The 20454-nt window shown below is 50.8% G+C and overlaps 10 protein-coding genes across 10 annotated transcripts; 4 read left to right on the top strand and 6 right to left on the bottom strand.

Moving 5' to 3' along the window:
- Positions 1 to 1653: 1653 nt before the first annotated feature.
- Positions 1654 to 3046, top strand: VTN49DRAFT_2500 (uncharacterized protein; the record flags this gene model as incomplete). Its single annotated transcript, XM_069410233.1, has 5 exons — positions 1654 to 1979; positions 2041 to 2126; positions 2187 to 2351; positions 2404 to 2474; positions 2534 to 3046. The coding sequence occupies 5 exons, from the start codon at positions 1654 to 1656 to the stop codon at positions 3044 to 3046; spliced, it is 1161 nt and encodes a 386-aa protein (XP_069269058.1).
- A 43-nt stretch (positions 3047 to 3089) lies between these two features.
- Positions 3090 to 4908, bottom strand: VTN49DRAFT_2499 (uncharacterized protein; the record flags this gene model as incomplete). Its single annotated transcript, XM_069410230.1, has 2 exons — positions 3090 to 4745; positions 4801 to 4908. The coding sequence occupies 2 exons, from the start codon at positions 4906 to 4908 to the stop codon at positions 3090 to 3092; spliced, it is 1764 nt and encodes a 587-aa protein (XP_069269057.1).
- A 370-nt stretch (positions 4909 to 5278) lies between these two features.
- On the top strand, positions 5279 to 6143 carry VTN49DRAFT_2498 (uncharacterized protein; the record flags this gene model as incomplete). Its single annotated transcript, XM_069410229.1, has 5 exons — positions 5279 to 5312; positions 5369 to 5403; positions 5460 to 5569; positions 5626 to 6031; positions 6081 to 6143. 5 exons carry the CDS (start codon positions 5279 to 5281, stop codon positions 6141 to 6143), a joined length of 648 nt encoding a protein of 215 aa, XP_069269056.1.
- A 149-nt stretch (positions 6144 to 6292) lies between these two features.
- Positions 6293 to 7459, bottom strand: VTN49DRAFT_2497 (uncharacterized protein; the record flags this gene model as incomplete). Its single annotated transcript, XM_069410228.1, has 3 exons — positions 6293 to 7032; positions 7088 to 7244; positions 7298 to 7459. The coding sequence occupies 3 exons, from the start codon at positions 7457 to 7459 to the stop codon at positions 6293 to 6295; spliced, it is 1059 nt and encodes a 352-aa protein (XP_069269055.1).
- A 746-nt stretch (positions 7460 to 8205) lies between these two features.
- Positions 8206 to 9620, top strand: VTN49DRAFT_2496 (uncharacterized protein; the record flags this gene model as incomplete). The annotated part of the gene is made up of 4 exons (XM_069410227.1): positions 8206 to 8395; positions 8450 to 8832; positions 8891 to 9396; positions 9452 to 9620. The coding sequence occupies 4 exons, from the start codon at positions 8206 to 8208 to the stop codon at positions 9618 to 9620; spliced, it is 1248 nt and encodes a 415-aa protein (XP_069269054.1).
- A 306-nt stretch (positions 9621 to 9926) lies between these two features.
- Positions 9927 to 10538, top strand: VTN49DRAFT_2495 (uncharacterized protein; the record flags this gene model as incomplete). Its single annotated transcript, XM_069410226.1, has 4 exons — positions 9927 to 10130; positions 10216 to 10228; positions 10280 to 10411; positions 10465 to 10538. 4 exons carry the CDS (start codon positions 9927 to 9929, stop codon positions 10536 to 10538), a joined length of 423 nt encoding a protein of 140 aa, XP_069269053.1.
- Positions 10539 to 11664: 1126 nt separating this feature from the next.
- VTN49DRAFT_2494 (uncharacterized protein) lies at positions 11665 to 12999 on the bottom strand (the record flags this gene model as incomplete). The annotated part of the gene is made up of 2 exons (XM_069410225.1): positions 11665 to 11729; positions 11781 to 12999. 2 exons carry the CDS (start codon positions 12997 to 12999, stop codon positions 11665 to 11667), a joined length of 1284 nt encoding a protein of 427 aa, XP_069269052.1.
- An 838-nt stretch (positions 13000 to 13837) lies between these two features.
- VTN49DRAFT_2493 (uncharacterized protein) lies at positions 13838 to 15357 on the bottom strand (the record flags this gene model as incomplete). Its single annotated transcript, XM_069410224.1, has 3 exons — positions 13838 to 14714; positions 14776 to 15152; positions 15223 to 15357. The coding sequence occupies 3 exons, from the start codon at positions 15355 to 15357 to the stop codon at positions 13838 to 13840; spliced, it is 1389 nt and encodes a 462-aa protein (XP_069269051.1).
- Positions 15358 to 16029: 672 nt separating this feature from the next.
- Positions 16030 to 17331, bottom strand: VTN49DRAFT_2492 (uncharacterized protein; the record flags this gene model as incomplete). Its single annotated transcript, XM_069410223.1, has 1 exon — positions 16030 to 17331. One exon carries the CDS (start codon positions 17329 to 17331, stop codon positions 16030 to 16032), a length of 1302 nt encoding a protein of 433 aa, XP_069269050.1.
- Positions 17332 to 19109: 1778 nt separating this feature from the next.
- On the bottom strand, positions 19110 to 20259 carry VTN49DRAFT_2491 (uncharacterized protein; the record flags this gene model as incomplete). Its single annotated transcript, XM_069410222.1, has 4 exons — positions 19110 to 19252; positions 19312 to 19419; positions 19476 to 19665; positions 19720 to 20259. The coding sequence occupies 4 exons, from the start codon at positions 20257 to 20259 to the stop codon at positions 19110 to 19112; spliced, it is 981 nt and encodes a 326-aa protein (XP_069269049.1).
- Positions 20260 to 20454: the final 195 nt, after the last annotated feature.

Raw genomic sequence — 20454 nt, 5'->3', positions numbered from 1 at the left:
AACGTGAACGACGGCAAGCTGAAATCACCGCTTAGTCCTTCAAACCTGACACTCGCGCCGATTTCGTATTCATAAGAAGTGGCGTCTGTGTCATAAACCCACAGTCGCGGGATTGCGAGGTAATACTGGTCTGGATGTATATTCCTCCAAACGCCGCGCGTGGTATCGTTACTCATAAGAGTAGGCGCCTCATCCCCATAGTCCACAAGGACTTTCGAGTCAAGTTCGAGCGGAAAGTATTTGTTCAACGTTAGGTGTTTCCGTCTCAGCAACGAAAATTTGATTTCAGCGCGTTGTCCGTTATGAAGATGGACCGTTGACGTTTCTTGGATGCGAAGCTCCAACCTTACGGATTGTGGATACCTAAGCCCTCCCCTATCAATGGCTCTGTAGCTCTCGATTCGCATCCATTCAAACTGGAAAAGATCATCGCGAAAAGTTTTTGGCGGGGCATACGGATGATATCCCCTTTCAGAACCACTTGTGTGCTCCCTGTAGACACCGCTTGCTGATTTATTCGTGGTACCTCCAGCTGTGGGATGTTGTTCTTTACGTCGACGACTAGAATCTGAACTCTTGGGCATTTTCGATTACCGACTAAGTCGATAAAATCTTTATTTCATTCGATGTCTTGCGATTTGATTCAGCTGTCAGTTGAGTTGATCAATTGATGTCGTGGGTTGCTTGCGAGCATACTGAGTTAGAGCGTCGCCTACGGTTTTTATACTCTCTCTTCGAGAGTGAAGAGGGGCTAAATTCATGGAAAAATCCGGTTACATGTTCAAGTTACTCGTAAATTAGATGGATTGTCCTTCTATGATTCTCTTTGATCCTACAGATTCGAAATGACGTGGACAATTCCGCAAGAATACTGGCATATGCTGCCTTTGAGCTTACGCAAAATGGCTTTGTCTGCAGTTCCTAGTGCCTTCAATCGGAGCATGAAACAATAAAGAAAATAACTCTGATCAAAATACTCTAGTGCCAAACAAAGCGTCACTCCATTAAACATGTTCGTCTGCCAACCCGAGGGAATATCTGGCCAGCTGCGCAGAAACAATCATATATAACAGTAAGGTTATATTGCCAATTAGTACTTATATCGAGTGTTCTTTTGTAGTTGTTTTAATATTTTCCGCTTCTCTGGTAGAGTATACACTGTCGATCTCAACATCGTCGTTCCACTGAGGTCGTACTTTAGTCTGGTCCATCAGTATTCTGTACTTTACTCTCAGATATGATTCCATTTTCGAATGACATAGCTTCTCTCTACTAAAATGATCATTATCGGAGTGCTATAACATACCGTCTCCTGGAACTCTCCAATTTTATAATCAGAGTAATAGTAAATGAGCAACAATTGGTTCAGAATCCTGAGATTTATCGGCGTTATGTATAAGCTACTAGGGTTTTTTGTCGTTGATTACCGGGGTGAGATAAGATAAGAGATAAGCTCTTATCAACCCCGGATTTTCCCCTCCTCGAGGCTGCTATCTGATCTTGACTGGAATGCCGATGCAATGCAACATGCAGTCACCCAACCCCTGACCGGTATTCACCTCCCTACAGAGCAGCACCAATGGCTGCATCAGTGACACTTACGTGCATTTTAACGAACCCGTTCCAACTCCACTACTCCCACTACTCCCCATCATGACCAACGACGACGACCCCGCTGGCGGCACACCGGAACAATCGGGTCTCCATAGCCCACCACCGCTACCACCGCAACCACCTCCTGAACCTTCATTCCCCGCGCACGACGAGCCGCGTGTCTGGCTGATATCCTCCGGCGACTCGCCGATTGGCATTGCGGTGTCGCGACAAGTTCTTGAACACGGCGACTATGTTGTGAGTGGGCTGGTTCCGGCGAACCTGACCCGGACGGAAGCCCGGCGAGAACAATTTGCCGAATTTATGGAGGAGGTCGAACAGATGGGTTGGAAGGAGCGATTTCGGCCAGTTGCGTTGGATATTCGGTTCGTCCAATATTCGAGAATAGGTTGATACCAGCGATTGTGCTGATTATGAACGGCGTAGGAGAATGGGCGAATGCCAGGCCGCTGTGGCTGAAGCGGTCAAGTTGTTTGGCAGGATCGATATCTTACTGTGTTGCACTAGTCAGGGTATCTTCTCTCTTTTTACAGGTTTAAAAGGACGGTGGTTCTGACGACGAATGTTTACAGCAATTTTAGGCACTGTGGAAGAATTTGGCGCTTCGCCGCAAACGCTCAGTCTTGTTCGGGACCAATTTGAGAGTAACTACTTTGGTCCCGTGAATATCATCAAGGCGGTGATACCGGAGATGCGGCGGCAGAAGAAGGGACATATTCTCGTATTGTCGGGAATCAGTAGGCAATCTCCGAAGAACCCGGGATGAATGCGGCGCTGACTCGTCCACAGCAGGACACATTGGCACGCCAGGACTAGGTGTGTACTGCGCATCAGAATGGGCACTAGAAGGTTTCTGCGACGTATGTACACTTTACAATCCCAGACAGAAATGAACACGGCTAATTGTTTAAACAACCAGAGCATTGCTTACGAAATTGCCCCCTTCAACGTAAAACTTTCAATCCTGCAATCCAGCGTCGAAATACGCATCCTCACGAGTCTCATCACAAGCGTCCCACCAATCTATCCTGCATATTCACCGGCGGAGAACCACGCACCCCTATTCAGGCATATTCTTGACCGATTACTCTGGCGGCTCTCGCGGCAACAGGAACTCGAGCATGAAGACGAAGAAGCGGAACTGGAGTTTGACCGAAATGCCACACCCAAGCCATTCTCCGCCCCCACCATGGAAGTTGTGTCAAAGTATCCTCCGCTCTCCACGGAGCACATCCAGACGCTGATTGCGGAGACTGTTCATGCAATTACCGCTGTCGGTGGGCATGTGAATCCGCCGTCGAGACATATCATCGGGCAGGAGGGTGTGGCGGCGGTTAGGGAAAAGCTCAAGACGGTGAGTGAGGAGTTGGAGGATTTTGTGCAGGCGAGTTACTCGGTGAATATTACGGAGGATGTTGGGAATAATACTTAACTTTAATGGTTTCTCTCATTCGAGCATGTATTTTAAATCCAAGCTATTTATCAACAAGAGGTTTACGCTCAGACATATACTGCACAAACCACGCCTGCCTAATCTCCCATAAGCTACCCATGTCTTGATTGTTTCGGAAACAGCGAATGGCTTTCCATGCATTATAAACCGGTGGCTTTGGCACACGCCCGTCAATCACATGGATGATGCTCATCAGAGCGTTGGGGCCATGGATATTGCGTACAAGAATGTCATTTAGGATCATCTCTTGTTGATTTGATGGCGGCTCTTTCGACTCCTCCTGGGGTCCCCGGGCCTGGTGCGGTGGTTCATGCGCTGGAATTTGTTCACCAGTCCCAGCTGGGCCAGACTCAGCGCTATCATTTGGCTCAGAATCAGGAACTAACTCATCGCTCGTATTCGAGTACTTTAGCGGGGACTCATGAGACTGTATCGGTGGTTCCTGTGCCGAGATTTGCTCACCTCTCTCGGCTGGAAAAGACTCAGTGTCAAAGGCAGGGTCTGCCTGGGAATCCGGGATTGTGTCTCGTTGGTTCGACGAAGGTCCTGACTTCGTCGATGATCCAGGGGATTGCTTCGGGGATTCATGTTTTGAGAAATGAGCTGATAACTCGGCCGGGAATTCAGCCGATTGTTGAGAAGATCCATGCTGCTCAGTTATCCCGGTAGGGACGGACAGAATTGTATCGTCTGGATGTGAGCCATGGACTGCCTGACCACCGGTATGTGCGCGTTTCGGTGGGGGTTCTTCCGACGGCTCAGTGTCCTTAGGTCCTGGGACTGACTTTCTCTCTGACAATGCTGAGACTCTGCGCTTACGACCTCGTCCTCGACCGCGCGGCAGGCGGTCTATCGAGGCTTTCATATCGTTTCGTTCTTCCTTCAGTCTCGGAGCTCCGTGCCTGCGAAATCCTCCGCGACCTCGCTTTGCTGATCCCCTGATTTTGGTCAGCATGCGCTGCGGCTGAGCGGCTTCGTCGTTATTCTCCGATGTGAGGGACCCATCGCTGCGTTGGGCATCGAGAGGCCCATCTTCCGTTCTCTCATTCTGCGACGATGAAGGTAGTGAGGCTTCCGAGTTCTGGAGGACCATCGGATCTATCTCATCCAGCTCTGCGGAATTCGCCAAAAATACTCGCTGTCCCGCTGGCACAGCAAACGATAGCGACGCTCCGTCTATAGCCACAATCTTCGTCTCCTTCTCAATCAGTATTTCCCTATCCGTGCCACCCCTAGACCCGACCAGACGCGAGTATTTCCACACATCCCCCACCTGGACCAGGCCGTGCTCAATTAAAGTCCCCAATTTAACCTTGGCGCTCTCACCCGCGCGGAGATTTGAATCCGTTCTTTGCTTCTGGCCCCAGAACATCTCATATTCGCGTTCCTTAAATGAGTCGAATTTGCCCGCTGCGCGTTCCCGGACCGCCTGCGCGGCCTGGCGTTGCCATTCCGGGTCATGCCGCCCGGCCTCGAGGTCCACTTGGAACTGACGCAGTCCAGAACGCCAGTGATTATCGTAGCGGAGAAAGTCATCTGGTAGTGGAGGGATTTTTGAGTCATCGTCCCGGTGGTCGACGTCTAGACTGTGCTGGACATGCGCAGGCAACAGAGCGAGAATTTCTTGTTTCTCTGATTCTTCTAGGCAAGTCCATGCCTTTGGATTGGCAAAAACTTTCTACCAAAACAATTAGAGATCCTTTAAAAAGTAATTGACCAAAAATTTAGCTTACCACAAGGTCAGCATGAACAAGAGCTGACTTTGGGTTCGTGGTCAGGTAATCTTCGCCCCAGACATCTTTCTTGGCGGACCTCGCTGAAGTCCGCTTCTTGGACGACATCGCCTTGGGTTCGTAGACGGGCGATTCTGTGCGGACATCACTGAAGTTGTCAGATTGGCGTTATTAAAGCGCACAGATCTACCGCATCCCCAATAACCTGAGATTGTCTTCCGCGGTCTGATACATCCACGTGTTGATTTCTGTCAGAGCTCTCGAATTGCCGCTTCTCACCGCCTTCCGTCGTTGATTCCCAAGGGTCCAGGTGGCTTCGGGATGATTGTTTCAAGGAGCCCAGCTTGGATGGCCAGGTGCAGCGCGAGGAACGAGGTAGGAGGCGTGTGGTTTAAATTTTGCGACTTTCCTTGGTGATATTTTAGCTGGTTGGCAATTTCTGGGAGTCTCACGGTGCCCGCGTCATCTCGCCGCCAGCATGGTCCGGTCAACACAGATTGCGAGGCTGGACGGTACGTAGATTTTGTGGGCACAGGCGAATATTGAGAAGCTTACAGGAGTTTCTTAGGCCTCATGCTTGCTGCATCGGTAGACGATGAGCAGGTCTGTTCCCACCCAATGGCCTCTATACCAGTCTATACCAGGCTGACATCTGGCAGGCGGAGCGAGAACTCGCTGAGGTCAAGTCGCAAGCCAAGATGATCTTTCGTCGGCTGAGCCGGAACTCAGCACCGGAAGCGAGCATTGAGTCTGGGCAATACAGTCTCCAGTGAGTCGCAATGCATGACTCCTCGCTCGAGCAGCCCGACTAAACCCCGAATCTAGCTACATCATCAAGGACGACATCTGCTTCCTCTGCATCTGTGACCGCTCCTATCCCCGGAAACTAGCCTTCACCTATCTCGCTGACCTCGCGACCGAGTTCACAACCACGTATTCGCCCGCGCAGTACCACTCGCCAAACCTCCGCCCCTACGCCTTTGTCGAGTTCGATACCTTCATTCAGCGTACCAAAGCCACGTACCAAAACACTCGCGCGGCACAGAACCTGGACAAACTGCACGATGAGTTGCGGGACGTCGCGAAGATCATGACCAAGAACATCGAGGATCTCCTGTACCGCGGGGACAGTCTGGAGCGTATGGGTGAGCTGTCCGGCCGATTACGGGAGGACAGTCTGAAATACCGCAAAGCGGCGGTGCGGATAAATTGGGAATTGGTGATCAAACAAGTAAGTGCGTTTGCACTAGTTAATAGAAGGATGAGCTGACGGTTTTTAGTACGGCCCATTCGCTGGCGTTGGGCTTTTTCTGCTCTTGCTGATTTGGTGGCGTTTCTTTTAATATTCCTTTTGGATGGATCATAATATCCTTTGTATGAACATATATGTTTATGCCGGAGATGAGGTTCCTCAAGGTAATGGAATTGCGGTTGCAAATTCCGGATTCTGGCGTTCTTGATCAAAGTCGTGTCAATAGAGTACGATAATGAATCAAATTTCATCTTCTTCATCGTCAAAGTCATCCTCCATGCCCATGTCATAGAGAATCCGACCTCCCTCGCCGGGACCCTCGCCATTCTGGGCATCAAAGTACGGCAGCACGACACCTTCCCTCTCCCGCCGCTGACGCTCCGTAAGTTTAAGCTCGAATGTCGACTCTGGCTCCTGCTCCTCAGGGCCCGTCTCCTCTTCCGGCCGGCGATAGAGCGGATGGTCATCCAGAAGTGTGACAACCTCCCGCAATTCCTGCCGCGAGTATCGTGATGGTGGCGGGAGGAAATACCTCTCCACGACGCCACGACCGCTCTTGCGCCGGTGTTCTACCTCGAGAACAACGCCGTCACCGCTTTCCTCCTGGCCAGACGGCCGATCCACTACGCGGCCGCGGAGAACACCTTCTTGCTCCTCTTCTAAGCCAAAGACAGGAGGCACTAGGCTTCGGTCCCGTGCGGCTTTCTGGGCGAGGACCTGCGGGAGGGGATGTAGGGTGATGATAGTGGTGGCGAGATAATCCAGTAGGGTTAGGTCGGAGGGACCATACGATGGATGCCGCTGACGGCTCGTGCTGGGGACATCGCGATGATAAACGGCTACCAGTGAAGCATGCACTGCTGTCGCCGGATTGTTTCCCGGCGCGATGAGGGAGCCGAGATATGATGGAAGATGTATGGGTTGCTCTGTGTAGCGGTGGTTCAGAAGAGAGTTGATGGCGTCAATGACAATCAGCCGTCCTAGCCGCATGTCAGCCTGGTGCTTGCTCTAATTGTACCTTCTACCGGTTCTTACTCCGAGGCGGTCCGTTCGAAGTCCGCGGAGGGGAGGCCGCGGCGACCTCTTTCGCAATCTCGGCCGGCCGCTTGCGCCGAGCGACGATCCACGCATCGACGCCCTTAGGCTGCCGCAGAGTTTCGAATGACACGAAGGTGACATGGACTTTGGATATCTAGACGAAGTTAGCCGCCAATTCATGAATGGGAAATTGTGCAAACCACATGCTTGCGCGCGGCGAATGTACTCGTGAAGCAGTGGATTGGCGGGCTGCTCGAGGGAGTCCAATAGCAACGTCAGCGGGGAGATAGTGTCGCGCAGGTTCAGCAGCTTCGATATTAGGAGCAGATTATGCGTTCGCCGGTGTGATAGATCCCTGTTTGACGGCATGGTGGCAGAGCATTGACTCCTTGCTGGGTGTCGCAATGGTCAATCTTTTCCACGAGAACCGACAATACGGTCGTCCGTACGGTGGAGTTTATGGCGGGATACTCTTGGATAGTTATCCCGTATCTAAGTGCAAGTTACAATCGATTACAATGTTCTCGGTTTGTTCAACCTTTCTGACAATGAGTAAGCCCCTCAAGAATTTTCATCGCGTGCAATCGTGCATGCTCAATCTCTGCCATGCAGCTGTCAAACCAGTTGGCAGAAAATGGCCACGCCGCCCCGTTTGCATGGCATGCATCAAAGCAGCCAATGAGGCCAAGCTCGGAGGCGGGGAGCTCTCCGCCGCCTAACCAAAATCTCCCTAATCAAAGGCAGAAAGCGTCCTAATTGACGGCCTAACGGCCCTCAAAAATGATCCCCGAAACTCCCCAGGCACTCAGCCATGACAGGTACCCCACTGAACTCCAGGGATGGGGAGGATAAGAATTAGGTTAGCCTGTGCTTAGCCTAATTTAATTCCTTAAACCCTCAACCGTTCGGCCATGAATTGTTGCTCTGACTTCAGTTGATCTTCATTCGCCACCGCCATTCAGAGCCCGCTCCCGCTCATCAATTCACCCCGTCTCTCATCATGACTGCGGCCGTATAATCGGTGGGTGGTTGCGCTTGTTCACCTTTTCAGGAACAACCCACCGCTCGCCGCAGCGTTTGCCGCAATCACACCGCGCAAGATAATACAGGTCGCAATGTCGGTCCGGGGTATTGGGGGACGCCGCTGGCAGCGGCTCTCGGTGGTGTCCGTCATTCTGTGTGTGAACTTCATGTGGTTTTTGTTCCTCCGGATGACGCCTTCCGACGAAACGGATCCTTCTGATCTACAGACGAAATATCCTCTACTGTGGAATCATGTGCATACATCCCGCACCTCTGGCGGAGGTACGTGTGTATATTGCAAAACTCCGCGTTCCATCATGTTAACTGGGTTCGCAGCCTTCTATATTCCCCCCGCATGGCAGTCTAGCTCGGAGGAGGTCCCTGAAACCGTTCTTGATGCGGCGCGGCTGGCGCAGCGGTTAGCAAATGTCTCGTCCGATCGATCGATAGCGTATTCGGAGATTCCCCTCATCATCCACCAGACGTGGAAAAATACACGGATCGACACCTGGACCAAGGCGACCAGGGACATGGTCGAGAGTTGGCTCCAATACGCAGTTGAAACACCAATGGCATACATCATGTGGGATGACGACGGAGTGATGCAGTTCATGGAGGAATTCGAGCCGGAGTTCGTGCCAAAGTTCAACGCGCTGACTCGCAATGTTGAGCGCTCGGATATCTTCCGTATCTTAGTTCCCAAACACATTGGTGGCATTGTGAGTTCTCCACGCAGCATTCTGGGATCAGTTCGTTCTCTAATAATCTACTCGATAGTACGGAGATCTTGACACGCATCCGCTCCGGCCGCCAGCGACGTGGATCGAGCCCAAGGACCTCCTGCCGTGGGAAGATACCGAGACTGGAGTGGTGTACTCCTCCAAGCAGCCGGTGCGGGCGATCTTCGGCATCGAGGCCGACTGCCCGCCAGACAGTGACTCATACTGGCGGATGGGTTACACAAACCCCGTGCAGTTGACGCAGTGGGCCCTGGCTGCAGCCCCGGGCCATCCTGTGCTCTCGCGGTTCATGGAGCGACTCAACGTCCAGCTCGATAGTGTTGCCAGTCGGCACAGCGGGGACCTGACATGCCCCGAAGCGCAGAAAGAGCTACATGAGCTAGACCCGCTGCTCCTGACAGGTCCAGACGCTGTCACCAAGGCGGTACAGAGTTGGTTCAACGAGACCGTCGGGTTGCGGTGGAACGCACTGACAGGACTGCACGACGGGGGAAAGAGCAAATTAGTGGACGATGTGATGATTCTCCCAATCACAGGGTTCAGGTAGACTTCACTCCCTTCTATTTTGATCATTCGTGTTTGCTAATACACTGTTTAGTCCTGGCCGAGGTCGATACGGCAACATGGGCTCGAAGCCGATCGACGACCACGATGCGCGCCTGCAGCACTTGGCACAGGGATCGTGGCGGTCGTTCAATCTACAGGTTGAGTTCGGCAAGTTCTGTCGGACGTTCTTCGGGCTGTGCCGGGACTGGCCCAAAGTGTAATGATCTGACGTGGATTTGCTTCTTTTCTCTGAACATATTCGCGTACAATCAGTTTGTGATTTAAATATCCGGAGAGGCGTTGTCGATACGGGCATTTATTTCAATGGGTAATCTTAATTGATTGATTTATTGTATGATCCATACATTGCTGGAATTGAAGGGAGTCATAGTGTTTACCACGGGTTCAATTACCCTAACATTCAGCTTCATCAATACATCATCCAGCAGCCGTCTCCCATCACCCTTCTTCCACACCAAAATTGCCAACAGTTGGAGCCTGCACACATTCTCCAGTCCATTTTCATCATGTTCCGCAATGTTCCTCGGCTTATCTCCTCCGCGTGCCACACCACCACAAAGTCCAGGGCTATTCAATCCCATACCAAACGATTCTTCCACGAAGCTACCGCAGAACTTGTCAACCGCGACGCCAAAGGAAACCTCGTCGAGAAGAAAGTACCCATCATCATCGGCAACTCAGACGAAGCCTACATCTTGATCGATCCCGGCGTGGGCGATGCTCTCCGTGCTGCCAGCCCTCCTACTACTAAAAACGCAGATCGATGCCAGTTGATGTTTTTTCCATGAGTCGCAGCATTTTGGGTTTGGTAAGTTCTAATTCTGGGATATGTGAGTCCAATTTTTCTGAATAGTGATAGGATCATCAACTTCATATCCACGGCTATACATTCCGGGACAATTGCCTCGGCAAGGAGATGGGAATATCAGTCCTGCGACGATGTTTCTAAGTGGCAAGATGCAGGAGATTGCGCTGGATGGGACTTTTGATGGTGCGAGCTGTCTGCGTTTTACGCACCCTGTTGGGCTCTGCTGATGGTTGCAGCGTGGTTCGCTGAACAGGCGAGCTTGTCGGCAAAGAGATTAGAGCGGGTTCTAGAGCAGTTGAGAGATATGTGATGATGGAGTCTTAGATTTCTCATGGTAGAGAATGGAGGCAATAATAAACACGATAAAAGTACTTTACCCTTCCTCTCAAAGTTGTCTAGCGAACCACCTAGAATACAGGCTAGGGTTAGAATGCTCTCACCCTGCTCTTCGCGTGCTTCAAGATACAATACTACTGAGAACAAGCCTCTGCTATCGACTTATAATACTCCCCAAATTCCTCCTTCCCCCACCTCCCTGTAGCAACCGCAACATGCGCATTCGCCAAATCCTTGTTTCTCTCATCCACCATCCACTCGGGCACTCTTGCAAGATAATATCCATTCGCCCTCAGAAACATATCCGCCGCCAGTAACGACGTACGCTTGTTGCCATCCCGGAAAGCATGATTTCGCATCATTTTCTCTGCTAGGTCTGCAGCGAGCTGGAAAACATTTTTCTCGTTGGTGTCCTAGTTCAGGCTCATGGGCGAGTTAGTGGCGGAATCGAGGAGAGTTGGCTGCGTGGGAACAGCGTGAGGATGGATGAGTCGAGTGTGTAGGCGTAGGATTTGGGTGGGCGTGAGGAAGTGGATTGCTTTTGCGGTCATGATTCTTGTAGTATAAGAGCTTCATAGATATAGTCAGTTGATGGATAATGCTGGAGATTGGCTTTGATCAGAAGGTGGTCACTATCAGGCAGCTAGGATCTACTGTTCCGTGAGCTTAACCTCGGAGCTTGTCCGTAGATGACGCAAAATGATCGCCGGTTGGTAAGCTAATAAGTCGCTAGAACCTGTCGGAGCATGAACAACGGAAGCTGAGATTCAGGGTTTGATGATCTAGGTAGTCCCCATTTGATATTAGAACCCTACTTTTATGACCACCCGGCGGAGGCTCTATTGCACGATCAATGAGCCTTTGAAGGTATTGAATGAGGTGCGTGCAACCAGTGTTTGCACAATGGATGCTGCCGCGGACCACTTTTGCGAACGTCAGTCGTCACTTGGGATCTAGCCTGAACTGAACGTAAGAGTCAGTGGGTAATAGTGGGGTTAATAGCAAGGCGAAGTAAGCTTGTATCAAGAAGTACTGTGCATTCCATGTAAGCCTCTATATAGCTTTTAGTCCCCTTGCAGCTACATCATCGACTATAGTATCTACGCAACATTCCGGACGACATCATCAATAGCCCGCGCAACATAAGTAACGTTGCTTTCGCTCACTGAAGGAAATGTTTAGCTTCGTAACTGTAGAGGAGGAGAACAAAACTTACATCCACTAATCGAAGCACGCCCCGAACTGAGGAGGTAGACGTGGTACTTGTTCTTCAGCTCCTCGACCTGTTTTCGAGTCAAGCCCGTGTAGGAGAACATGCCATTCTGTTCAACGATATGCTTCCACGAGCCGGGCGTCTGCAGCCGCACCAGCTCGTCATACAATGCCTGCCGCATCGCTTTGATGCGCGAGCTCATCACATCGAGATCTTTCTGCCACATCTCCCGCAGGCCGGCGTCGCTCAGGACCCGCTTGACGATCGTGCTGCCGTACCGTGGGGCCATGGAGTACTCGCCGCGAATGAGGTGGCATAGGTTCTTCTCGATGAGGGTCTGCAGCTGCGCGTCGGTTGACGTGCTCACGAAGTGGAACGCGCCGACGCGCTGACCGTACAGACCGAAGTTCTTGGAGAAGCTCTGGGCAACGCACATCTCGATGTTGCCCAGGCTAAAGAAGTACCGTACCGCCCATGCATCTTCATCTACTGACCCGGATGCGAAGCCCTGATACGCCGAGTCGAAGAACGGGAAGAGGCGTTTTCGCTGGCAAAGCTCTGCAATAGCCTTCCACTGCTCTTTTGTCGGGTCGAGACCAGTCGGATTGTGCGCGCAGGTGTGCAGCAGGATCACGTCGCCTTCCTCCGCCTCCGACTCGAGCACCTTCATGGCTGCCTCAAAGTCAAATGATCGCATCTCTGGGTTATAGTGCGGATAACTCCTTCGGGTCACGCCCTGGAGATCCCAAATGGTGAGGTGATTCGGCCAGGAAGGGTCTCCAATCCAAACATGCTTTGGTTTGAGGTGGCGGGCGAGGAAAGCCGCACCAAGATGGTTCGCCCCGGTCCCGGAGATGGTCTGCACCGAGGCAATGCGTTTCTTTTGCTCGTTCTCCTTCTCCCGCTGCTCCGGGCTCGTCGTGCCCAGGCTGTCGAATCCAAACATAAGGTCTCGGGCCAGGCCCAAGAACTCGCGATCACCCTCAATGGGCAGGTATTCATGACGGCCTGCGTTGTCCGCCTCGAAGAGCTCTCGCTCCACGGTTCGCACTGAGGTCAACGGCCAGGGCTTGCCGTCGTTGGTGCGGTACACGCCAATTCCCAAGCTGACTTTGTCCGGGTGAGTATCGACCGCGTACGCATGATTGAGCGCAAAGATCTCGTCGACTGCGACGCTGGGAAGGCCCGCAAATCTGGACGTGGATGGCGGGGTGTTCGCCATATTGGGAGCTACACAAAGTCACTGTTGCACAGAATACGAGATGCGAATGTGATTCACAGACCAATTCTTCGATCACAGAGTGCTTCAGAGTTTTTGAGACCGGATTCAAGTCCGATCGACTACAAGGTCTTAAACTGACTCAAATGAGGAACCATAGCGGTATGGCCATACGCCGAGTTTAACCGATGTACTCCGCGCCGATAGCGGACCAAAAATTTTACGTCAAAGAGCAGAGAAACTACCATATTTGGTAAGATTAGATTATAGTCACGTGATAAGATTCCTTGGCATCTGGTCGGAGTATTTTTGTGGGACCGATTACGGAGTAGTTAACCTAATAACTTACTGTAGTTAACATATTCGACTCGCGAATCTCATGAAATCTAGCTGATCTAGTATTTTCTCAAGGGCAAACTAAGTGTTCCGGTTCCTGAACGTTATCAATATGACCTTCTCTCGCAGACAACACGGAATGCGCAGCACGGTTCGCTCTTGCTTACAGGTTCGGAATAAAAAAAAAAAAGAACTAAAGTGCTGTGACAGTACTATGCATACTCCGTACTAGTATCTGCCGTTGTTGATACTACACGCCATGGCCAAGACGAGTTAGGGTTTCGGCCTTCTTGAGCTTTCTGAGGGCAGAATGACTCAGTAGCTTGATTGCCCGGACTAAAGATGCACATTTTACAACCTCCATATGCAGGACGTGGAAGATGGTCCACATTCCATGCATCCGATCCAAATCGCAATACATCAGCAGAGGGTTCCGTTTCGGTTATTTCCAAGACTTCGCCCATATGAACTCTCCAAAACTCTGTCAAGTACCATGTTATGTGAATCATCCACTGTCCTCCATAGCAAGAAAAGGCTCGGCATCAGGAACGTTTGGCTTGAAGTCGGGATTGAAGAACCAGAGCTGAATGCCGTCCTTACTAGCCACACCTATGACTTCACGGTCTCCAAAACATTTTAAGGAACTTCGCGCGAGATATCCAAGACGCGGCGAATGCGAAGGTGGGGGCAGCTCGGCACCCATCAAGTTCCGGGAGTTGACTTCCCGGATATCCAACTGATAAGGACGCACGGTTGTGGTGCCGGTGGTGGCATTGTAGATAGCAATCCCCCTGAGCTGTTGGACCCACCTGTAAACGATGTGCGGAGCAACAGAGGTGTAACGGCCCCAACTAGTGGTATCGGCAATGGGCACGGAACTAAGAAGCCAACGGAGACTCAGCTGGTCGGCAGAATGGTCGTATCTAAGGTTCACGGTGGTACGGAGATCCGATCCAAGGAAAAACTGAGTCACAGACTTTTTGCCGTAGGTGTGATACCAGTCGTTGAATGTTTGACGAAGATCTTTCCTGCTCACACGACGGCCCTCCAAAGAGAGGCGGAAGTGTTTCTGATGAAGCTGCTCCCCGCCTGTCAAGGTCCATTTGGTCTGCTGCACCTCGGGTGGATACATGTTCCAGTTGATCTCGAACGTTATCAACAGATTCTCGCCCGCGTCTGCATGCCACAAACACAGATCATGGAAGGAGCCAAACTCATGAAACTGATTCGAATGCAGATCCCACACACTGATTGGACGCTCATCATCGACAGGGACTATGATTACCTTGTCCTCTGCGATAGTTGCAACCGGGACAATAGACCAAGAAAGTTCTCGACTTCCCACTTTCTGCGCCGTGTGCACATTCCACGCTACAATGGCGCTGCCAAAGCTCCCGGCAAGAGTGTTAGGACGACGCCACATGGACAAGACAATTTCCTTACCCCCCTTCAGAGATCATAAGAAGATAGCGATCAGAGAGTTGAATCCTATTCAGGCTTCCTCCTGTATCGTTTGGAAAGATCGATTTCTTCCCATTTTCTAGATCAAGCATAACGACATTTTCGTCGTCAGGCATGGCGCAGCACAATCGTCGCGAATAGCACACAGTCTGATTGGAGTGCCGGGGCGCTGTTGACAAAGGAAGAAAAACTTTCTTTACTGGCCGAGCAAGCTCCAAGCCAAGTAACCATCGAATATAGCTCATGGGATTGGCACTTGCGGCATTCGTTGTTTCCAAGCCCAGAGCCGCAAGCGTTCGGGGTAAAATGCTCTTGAGGATTGCATCGCTGGAGAAAATTGAGTGCCATCGCTTCGAGACCTGTTAAGACGGTCCCCGTTAGAATAATGAATCACTTCTGAGCGTGGAGATACACCGGATAATGTCACACCCTCTGGCCTCGAATAATATCAATGTTGTCCAGATAGACCACAACATGTACCACGAGTTCAAGAGGCAATGAGCTGACAATGTCATGCTTTCCTCGGTCTGCCACAGGGGCGTGTTCTTCACAGTAATTCCCCATCTTACTGCAATGGCTCTTCGTTCACGCGCGCCGAGATTCTGGACATTTGTTTGACACAAAATACGAGTACTGGCCACATCAAGTAGTAAACCTGGACAGCATCACCTCAGCATCACAAAATTTGTTAAGAGAATATCGGTAACTGGACTTGGTCTTCAGGCGTGTTTGGAAACTGGCCTTCTCTGGCCGCGATTGGCCCATGCGAGCCCCAAATAAAGCGTTTCTAGCCGTAACAATCGTTGGACTGAACAGTGAAATGCGAACAGAATTACCATTTCTAGCTTTTAGACCCACTTCCCCCTGTTCTCTGTCTGGTCCGGCTCCAGAGCAGGACCTGCGCCAGCTTCCAAACATGCCCCTCCACGTGTCCAAGGAACGCAACAGCAACGACTCCGGAGAGAATTGGAGTGTCTCTAGTCGGCCTTGATTTCTAAAGATCGAACGGACTCGGGGTCAGTGCCTCCGAGAGCTGTTGAGAATAATCTTCATGGACGTGACAAACATGAAATTCGTATGACGGACTCTGAATGCCGATAGTTCGATGGCAAAGCCTTGAACATCTACAAATGAATGAATTTCGCTGTTGAAGACTATAGAGTATCCATGCATCCATCTATCCCATGTTGAAGAGCGCCCTAGCAAATCCATGCAAAACCCATTGTATCAATATCATCATTCCTGGAAGACATTCACCACCGTCCTTAACTTGGTTTGCATCTCCTCCCACTCCCCATCTGGCGTGCTGAGCACTGTGACCGCTCCGCCCGCGCCCAGTGTCCACGTCTCGGGACGATCACCACTTTCGTCTTCATCATTGTGGTACGTGGATGCTGTGCGGATCAGTACGGAGAAACTCCCCGCGCCACCAAGGTCGAGATACCCCATGACGCCCGAGTATATGCCTCTAGACCGTGCTTCGATACGTTGGAGGTGCATACAAGAGCGTTCCTTGGGGGCACCAGTCATGGATCCAGGCGGAAGACAGCGCTGGAGGGCGGTGATGCCATGAGCTGACGATAAAGAAGAGCCATTAGGAACTCTGCCCTTGACATGTGTGATCATCTGATACACCCGCCCGTGGTCCTCCACCTCAAGTAACTTCTCCACGTACACGTTTCCTGACCCGCAGATGCCGTATAGATCATGCCTGATCAGATCCGCAATCATCAGGTTCTCGCCGACTTCCTTGGTCGAACCCAGTAGGATGGCCTTAGCTTTGTCCAGCGTCATTCCTGCTGCTTTGCGGACAGTGCCCTTCATGGGTTTCATTTCTAGGGTCGCTGTGCGGTCCCAATTCAGAAAACATTCGGGACTGCTGCTGGCAATCTTGACGTCGCCAAGGCGCGCGTAGGCGCTGAATGCAGCTGGGTTATAGGACTTGAGTTTCTTGTAGAGCAGCCATGGGCGGAGATAGCGGAGGGCTTTGTCTGGAACTGCTGGGACAGTGACGGTGGTTTCGCCGGTGAGGCAGAGTTCGTAGGATTCGCCGGCGCGTAGCTCGGCCTGGCATTGCAATATTTGCGCCTTGTAGGATTCTGCATCGGGAATATTCACAGTTGACCCTCCGAGGAGCTTGTCGATGAGAAGACGCTCTTCGGACGTGAGGATACCGTACGAGCCGACGTCAATAGCCTTTTTGTTTAAAACAGGTTCGGGAATATTTTGAGTTAAGTCGCGGGATAAATCCTGTATCCTTTGCAATGTTGCGTCCAGCCATCCGCCGCGAAAATTATCTGCCTCCCTTGTCGATTGGATATATACCAACCGTGCCGTATTATCGACCACGATACTCCTCTCAACCCAAAGCAAACTCACGTCAGGTGCCTGAGACTTTCCATCCTGCGGTGCAAACGGCGACACGAATGTTTTCGGATGCGCCAGTCCCGCAAGTCCCATTTCGTACGAAAAGTATCCCAGAAACCCTCCCCAGAATGGGACATCTTCGTTCCCTCGGACGACCCTGCGCTTGATCATGATATGTCGAAGAACATCCCAGAAACTTGCCACTGGAAGAATGGTCTGTCGATATTGCGAAGAATCCCCTTGCAGGCCATCCCATATATGAAGAGTCGTGTCTGGGACCCGATATTCAAGTCTCCAGCTATCTGGGCATAGAACAGAGAGGATGTTGAACCGTCCATTGGATTGAAACAAAACTGCCTGTGAATGGGGGGAATTAACCAATTCAAAAATTCTTTCTGTGTTCAAATCTTGCAATGGTAGTGACCTGTATGCACTGTTTTCTGAGGATGAGGAGGTCAACTCCTCGAGAATGCTCTGCATCTCCGAATGCACAGGTAGCACAGAGGGAGATTGGAATGAGGTCATAATGAGACTTGATGTCATTCGCCCTGAGTGTTTGCTGAATTCCAGAGCCGCATCCCACCACCGACAAAGGAGCTCTCGGCACGAATTAGCATCGGATTTGCAGGACTCGGGATGGAACTGGAATCCCCAAAATGGCTTCGTCCTGTGGCGTGCGGCCATGGGAATACGAAGACGGACACTCCGCTCATCAACAATGGACAGCCAAGCAAGAAATGACAACGCCTGCGTTCTGATATCATCGTCGTCCAGCGACGCATAAAGTGAATGATACAAGGTGCACTCAAACCGATCCATCCCGGCAAAGATATCCTCATTCTCAACATCAATGCAGTGCACTTGCCCATGCAGAGGCGTCGGGAGTCTCCGGATAGGAACCCCATAATGCAGACACATGCTCTGAAATCCCAGGCATATGCCCAAAACGGGGACAATATCATCTCCCTCGAGACTCCATAGATCTCTCATTATTCCAACATCAGTTGGGCATTCCGGGTTCCCGGGCCCAGGACCCAACACAACGGCATCAAATTGCCGCAGAAACTCTGGACGACCTCCATCCGGCCACTCCGAGTCAACAGTCAACACAGTCACCGAAACATCAAGGTGCTCCTTAAGCATGGAAATGACATTGTTGGAGAATGAATCATATGCGTCCACATAAAGAATGTGGCGCTTTAGTCCTCTGCTTTCCATCCGACGATTTCGTTCTCCGGCTGAAATCTGCGTGTTCTAAGCTCTTAGAAACATCCGATGAATTTCTTGACTGGGCATCGACGGCACGTGCAGTCAAGATTTCAGCCGTTTTTATGATGATGGAGGTACCGGAACCATTAGGGTTACTATCCATTCAATGCCGTCCTTTTCCGTAGATAAGCGTATCCCACGGAGAAAATTCCTACAAATCAAGCCGTGAGAAATAATTGCCATAGGGTCATGAATCATGAAAGGTCTAGAACTGAAATACAAGTGCTACCAGTTACCACACTGACAACGCCCTCGAAAAAGATTTGCGTGCAAAAAAGTCGCCGATACCGCTATTCGCCTATTCCTGTTTCGGCGAGTATCCACACGTGAGCTTGCTAATCGCCGCACGCTATATCAAAATTGGTATCGGTCATCAACGCAGATAAACGCAGTACCCTTCGGCAGCGACCTCAAAGCCAGGTACGGCAGATAACCTACTCGTATTCAATATCCCATTAAAGAAATTAACAGGTACTGCGGGTATCGAAGCTCAACCCTAAGACACCAGGTCTCGGGTGAGATGCAATTAGACGATACTAGAAGATTAGCTGTAACAGTATGCCATTCAAGCTGTGGTACTTGTCTTCTTCATAACCAACATCAGTACCTACATAATAGCGGCGATTCATTCAGCACTGTACTTCGTATAGTTATAGTTGAGAGTATAGTATGAAGTACTTTCAATAAGAGAACTCCTGTCCAACCAGCTTCTCGCTCAGCCTCCATAATTTCTCAGCTTCAACGTTGCTTGTCGCCCACGGCTTGACAGGATCTACAAAAGGGTCTGCCACATGACAGTCGAGCAGATAGGAACCGTTGTTTGCTAAAATAGTCAGCATCTGTAACCCATCCATGCATGAAGTAATTACCAGAAGTATTCACCTTTTAAATTGGGATCGAACGCAGCATACACATGTGTTGCGGCTGCCGTTTCGGCAGTCTTGAGTTCAACTTCCTCCCAGCCGTTGCCGACCTGAATATGCATATTTCCTATTCACATTGATTAGCAAGGGTCTGAGTGCAAACGAAAACAGACAGGCACGTACGATATTCTGGAGCCCACTCATTGGGATCAAGATGACCTAGGAGGTTCGTCCAAACGGAGGCTCCTGGATGTACGCTGTATGCCTGCAGCCTGTGATTGACACCAAGTTTTTGTGCCAGTGAAATGGCAAATAGCATGACTGCCGTCTTGCTTTGACCATATGCAATCCATCGGTTGTACATCTTCCCTCCCTACCCCTTTGTTAGCAGAGAGAAGGATTCTCGAGTTTGAATAACTGCAATTACATCAAAATTATAATCCCCAAATCGGAACGGACTAAGGCGATGGCCATCACTGGAAAGAAGCACAACACGAGGCTCCTGCGCCGCAGCAACTTTTTTCATCACCAAGTTGGTAAACAAGAACGGGCCCAGATAGTTGACCGCAAGCTGCAACTCAAGGCCCTCGGGAGAGAGCTTGAATTCAGTCGCCGCGATGGCCGCATTGTTGACAAGCACATCAATAGCGGGAATATCATCCCATGAGTTGACTGTAGTAGCGGCCTCTCGTACGCTCTGCAATGAACCCAGGTCAATTCGCAGCGTGCGCACGCTAACATCAGGATTGATGGAGGTTATATCTTTAGCTGTCTGTGAGAGTTTCTCGGCATTGCGACCGGCAAGGATGAGCCATGCAGGATTTTCCTTGGCGATGGATTTGACAAAAAGGTGGCCCAGGGAGCCGGTCGTAACCCCCGTGATGAGAACTGCCTTGTCTTTAATGATGTTTGCGTAGTCCGCGACGAGCTCGTCGCTGGTGGTCTGGGAGTTATACGGGGCGGGCATGTTGTATTGAGAGAACAACTCTGTGATGCACAGGTAGATACTCACTCTTGTTAAACGAAGCGTCTGATCTTATATCCTACAGTGCGTGCACAATGCTGCGTGCAGTACTGTGATTTTTTTTCGTTGTTTAAACTATTTCGAGCTGAACTTTCTCTGGAGCATGAGTGAGAATAACCCTGAGTTTGCATACTCCGA

This window comes from Thermomyces lanuginosus, assembly GCF_041956635.1.
Source record: "Thermomyces lanuginosus strain ATCC 200065 unplaced genomic scaffold VTN49scaffold_27, whole genome shotgun sequence".
In the NCBI taxonomy this organism is placed as follows: Eukaryota; Fungi; Ascomycota; class Eurotiomycetes; order Eurotiales; family Trichocomaceae; genus Thermomyces; species Thermomyces lanuginosus.
Note: the sequence above shows the minus strand (reverse complement) of the source record. Positions and strands in the feature narration are given on the sequence as shown.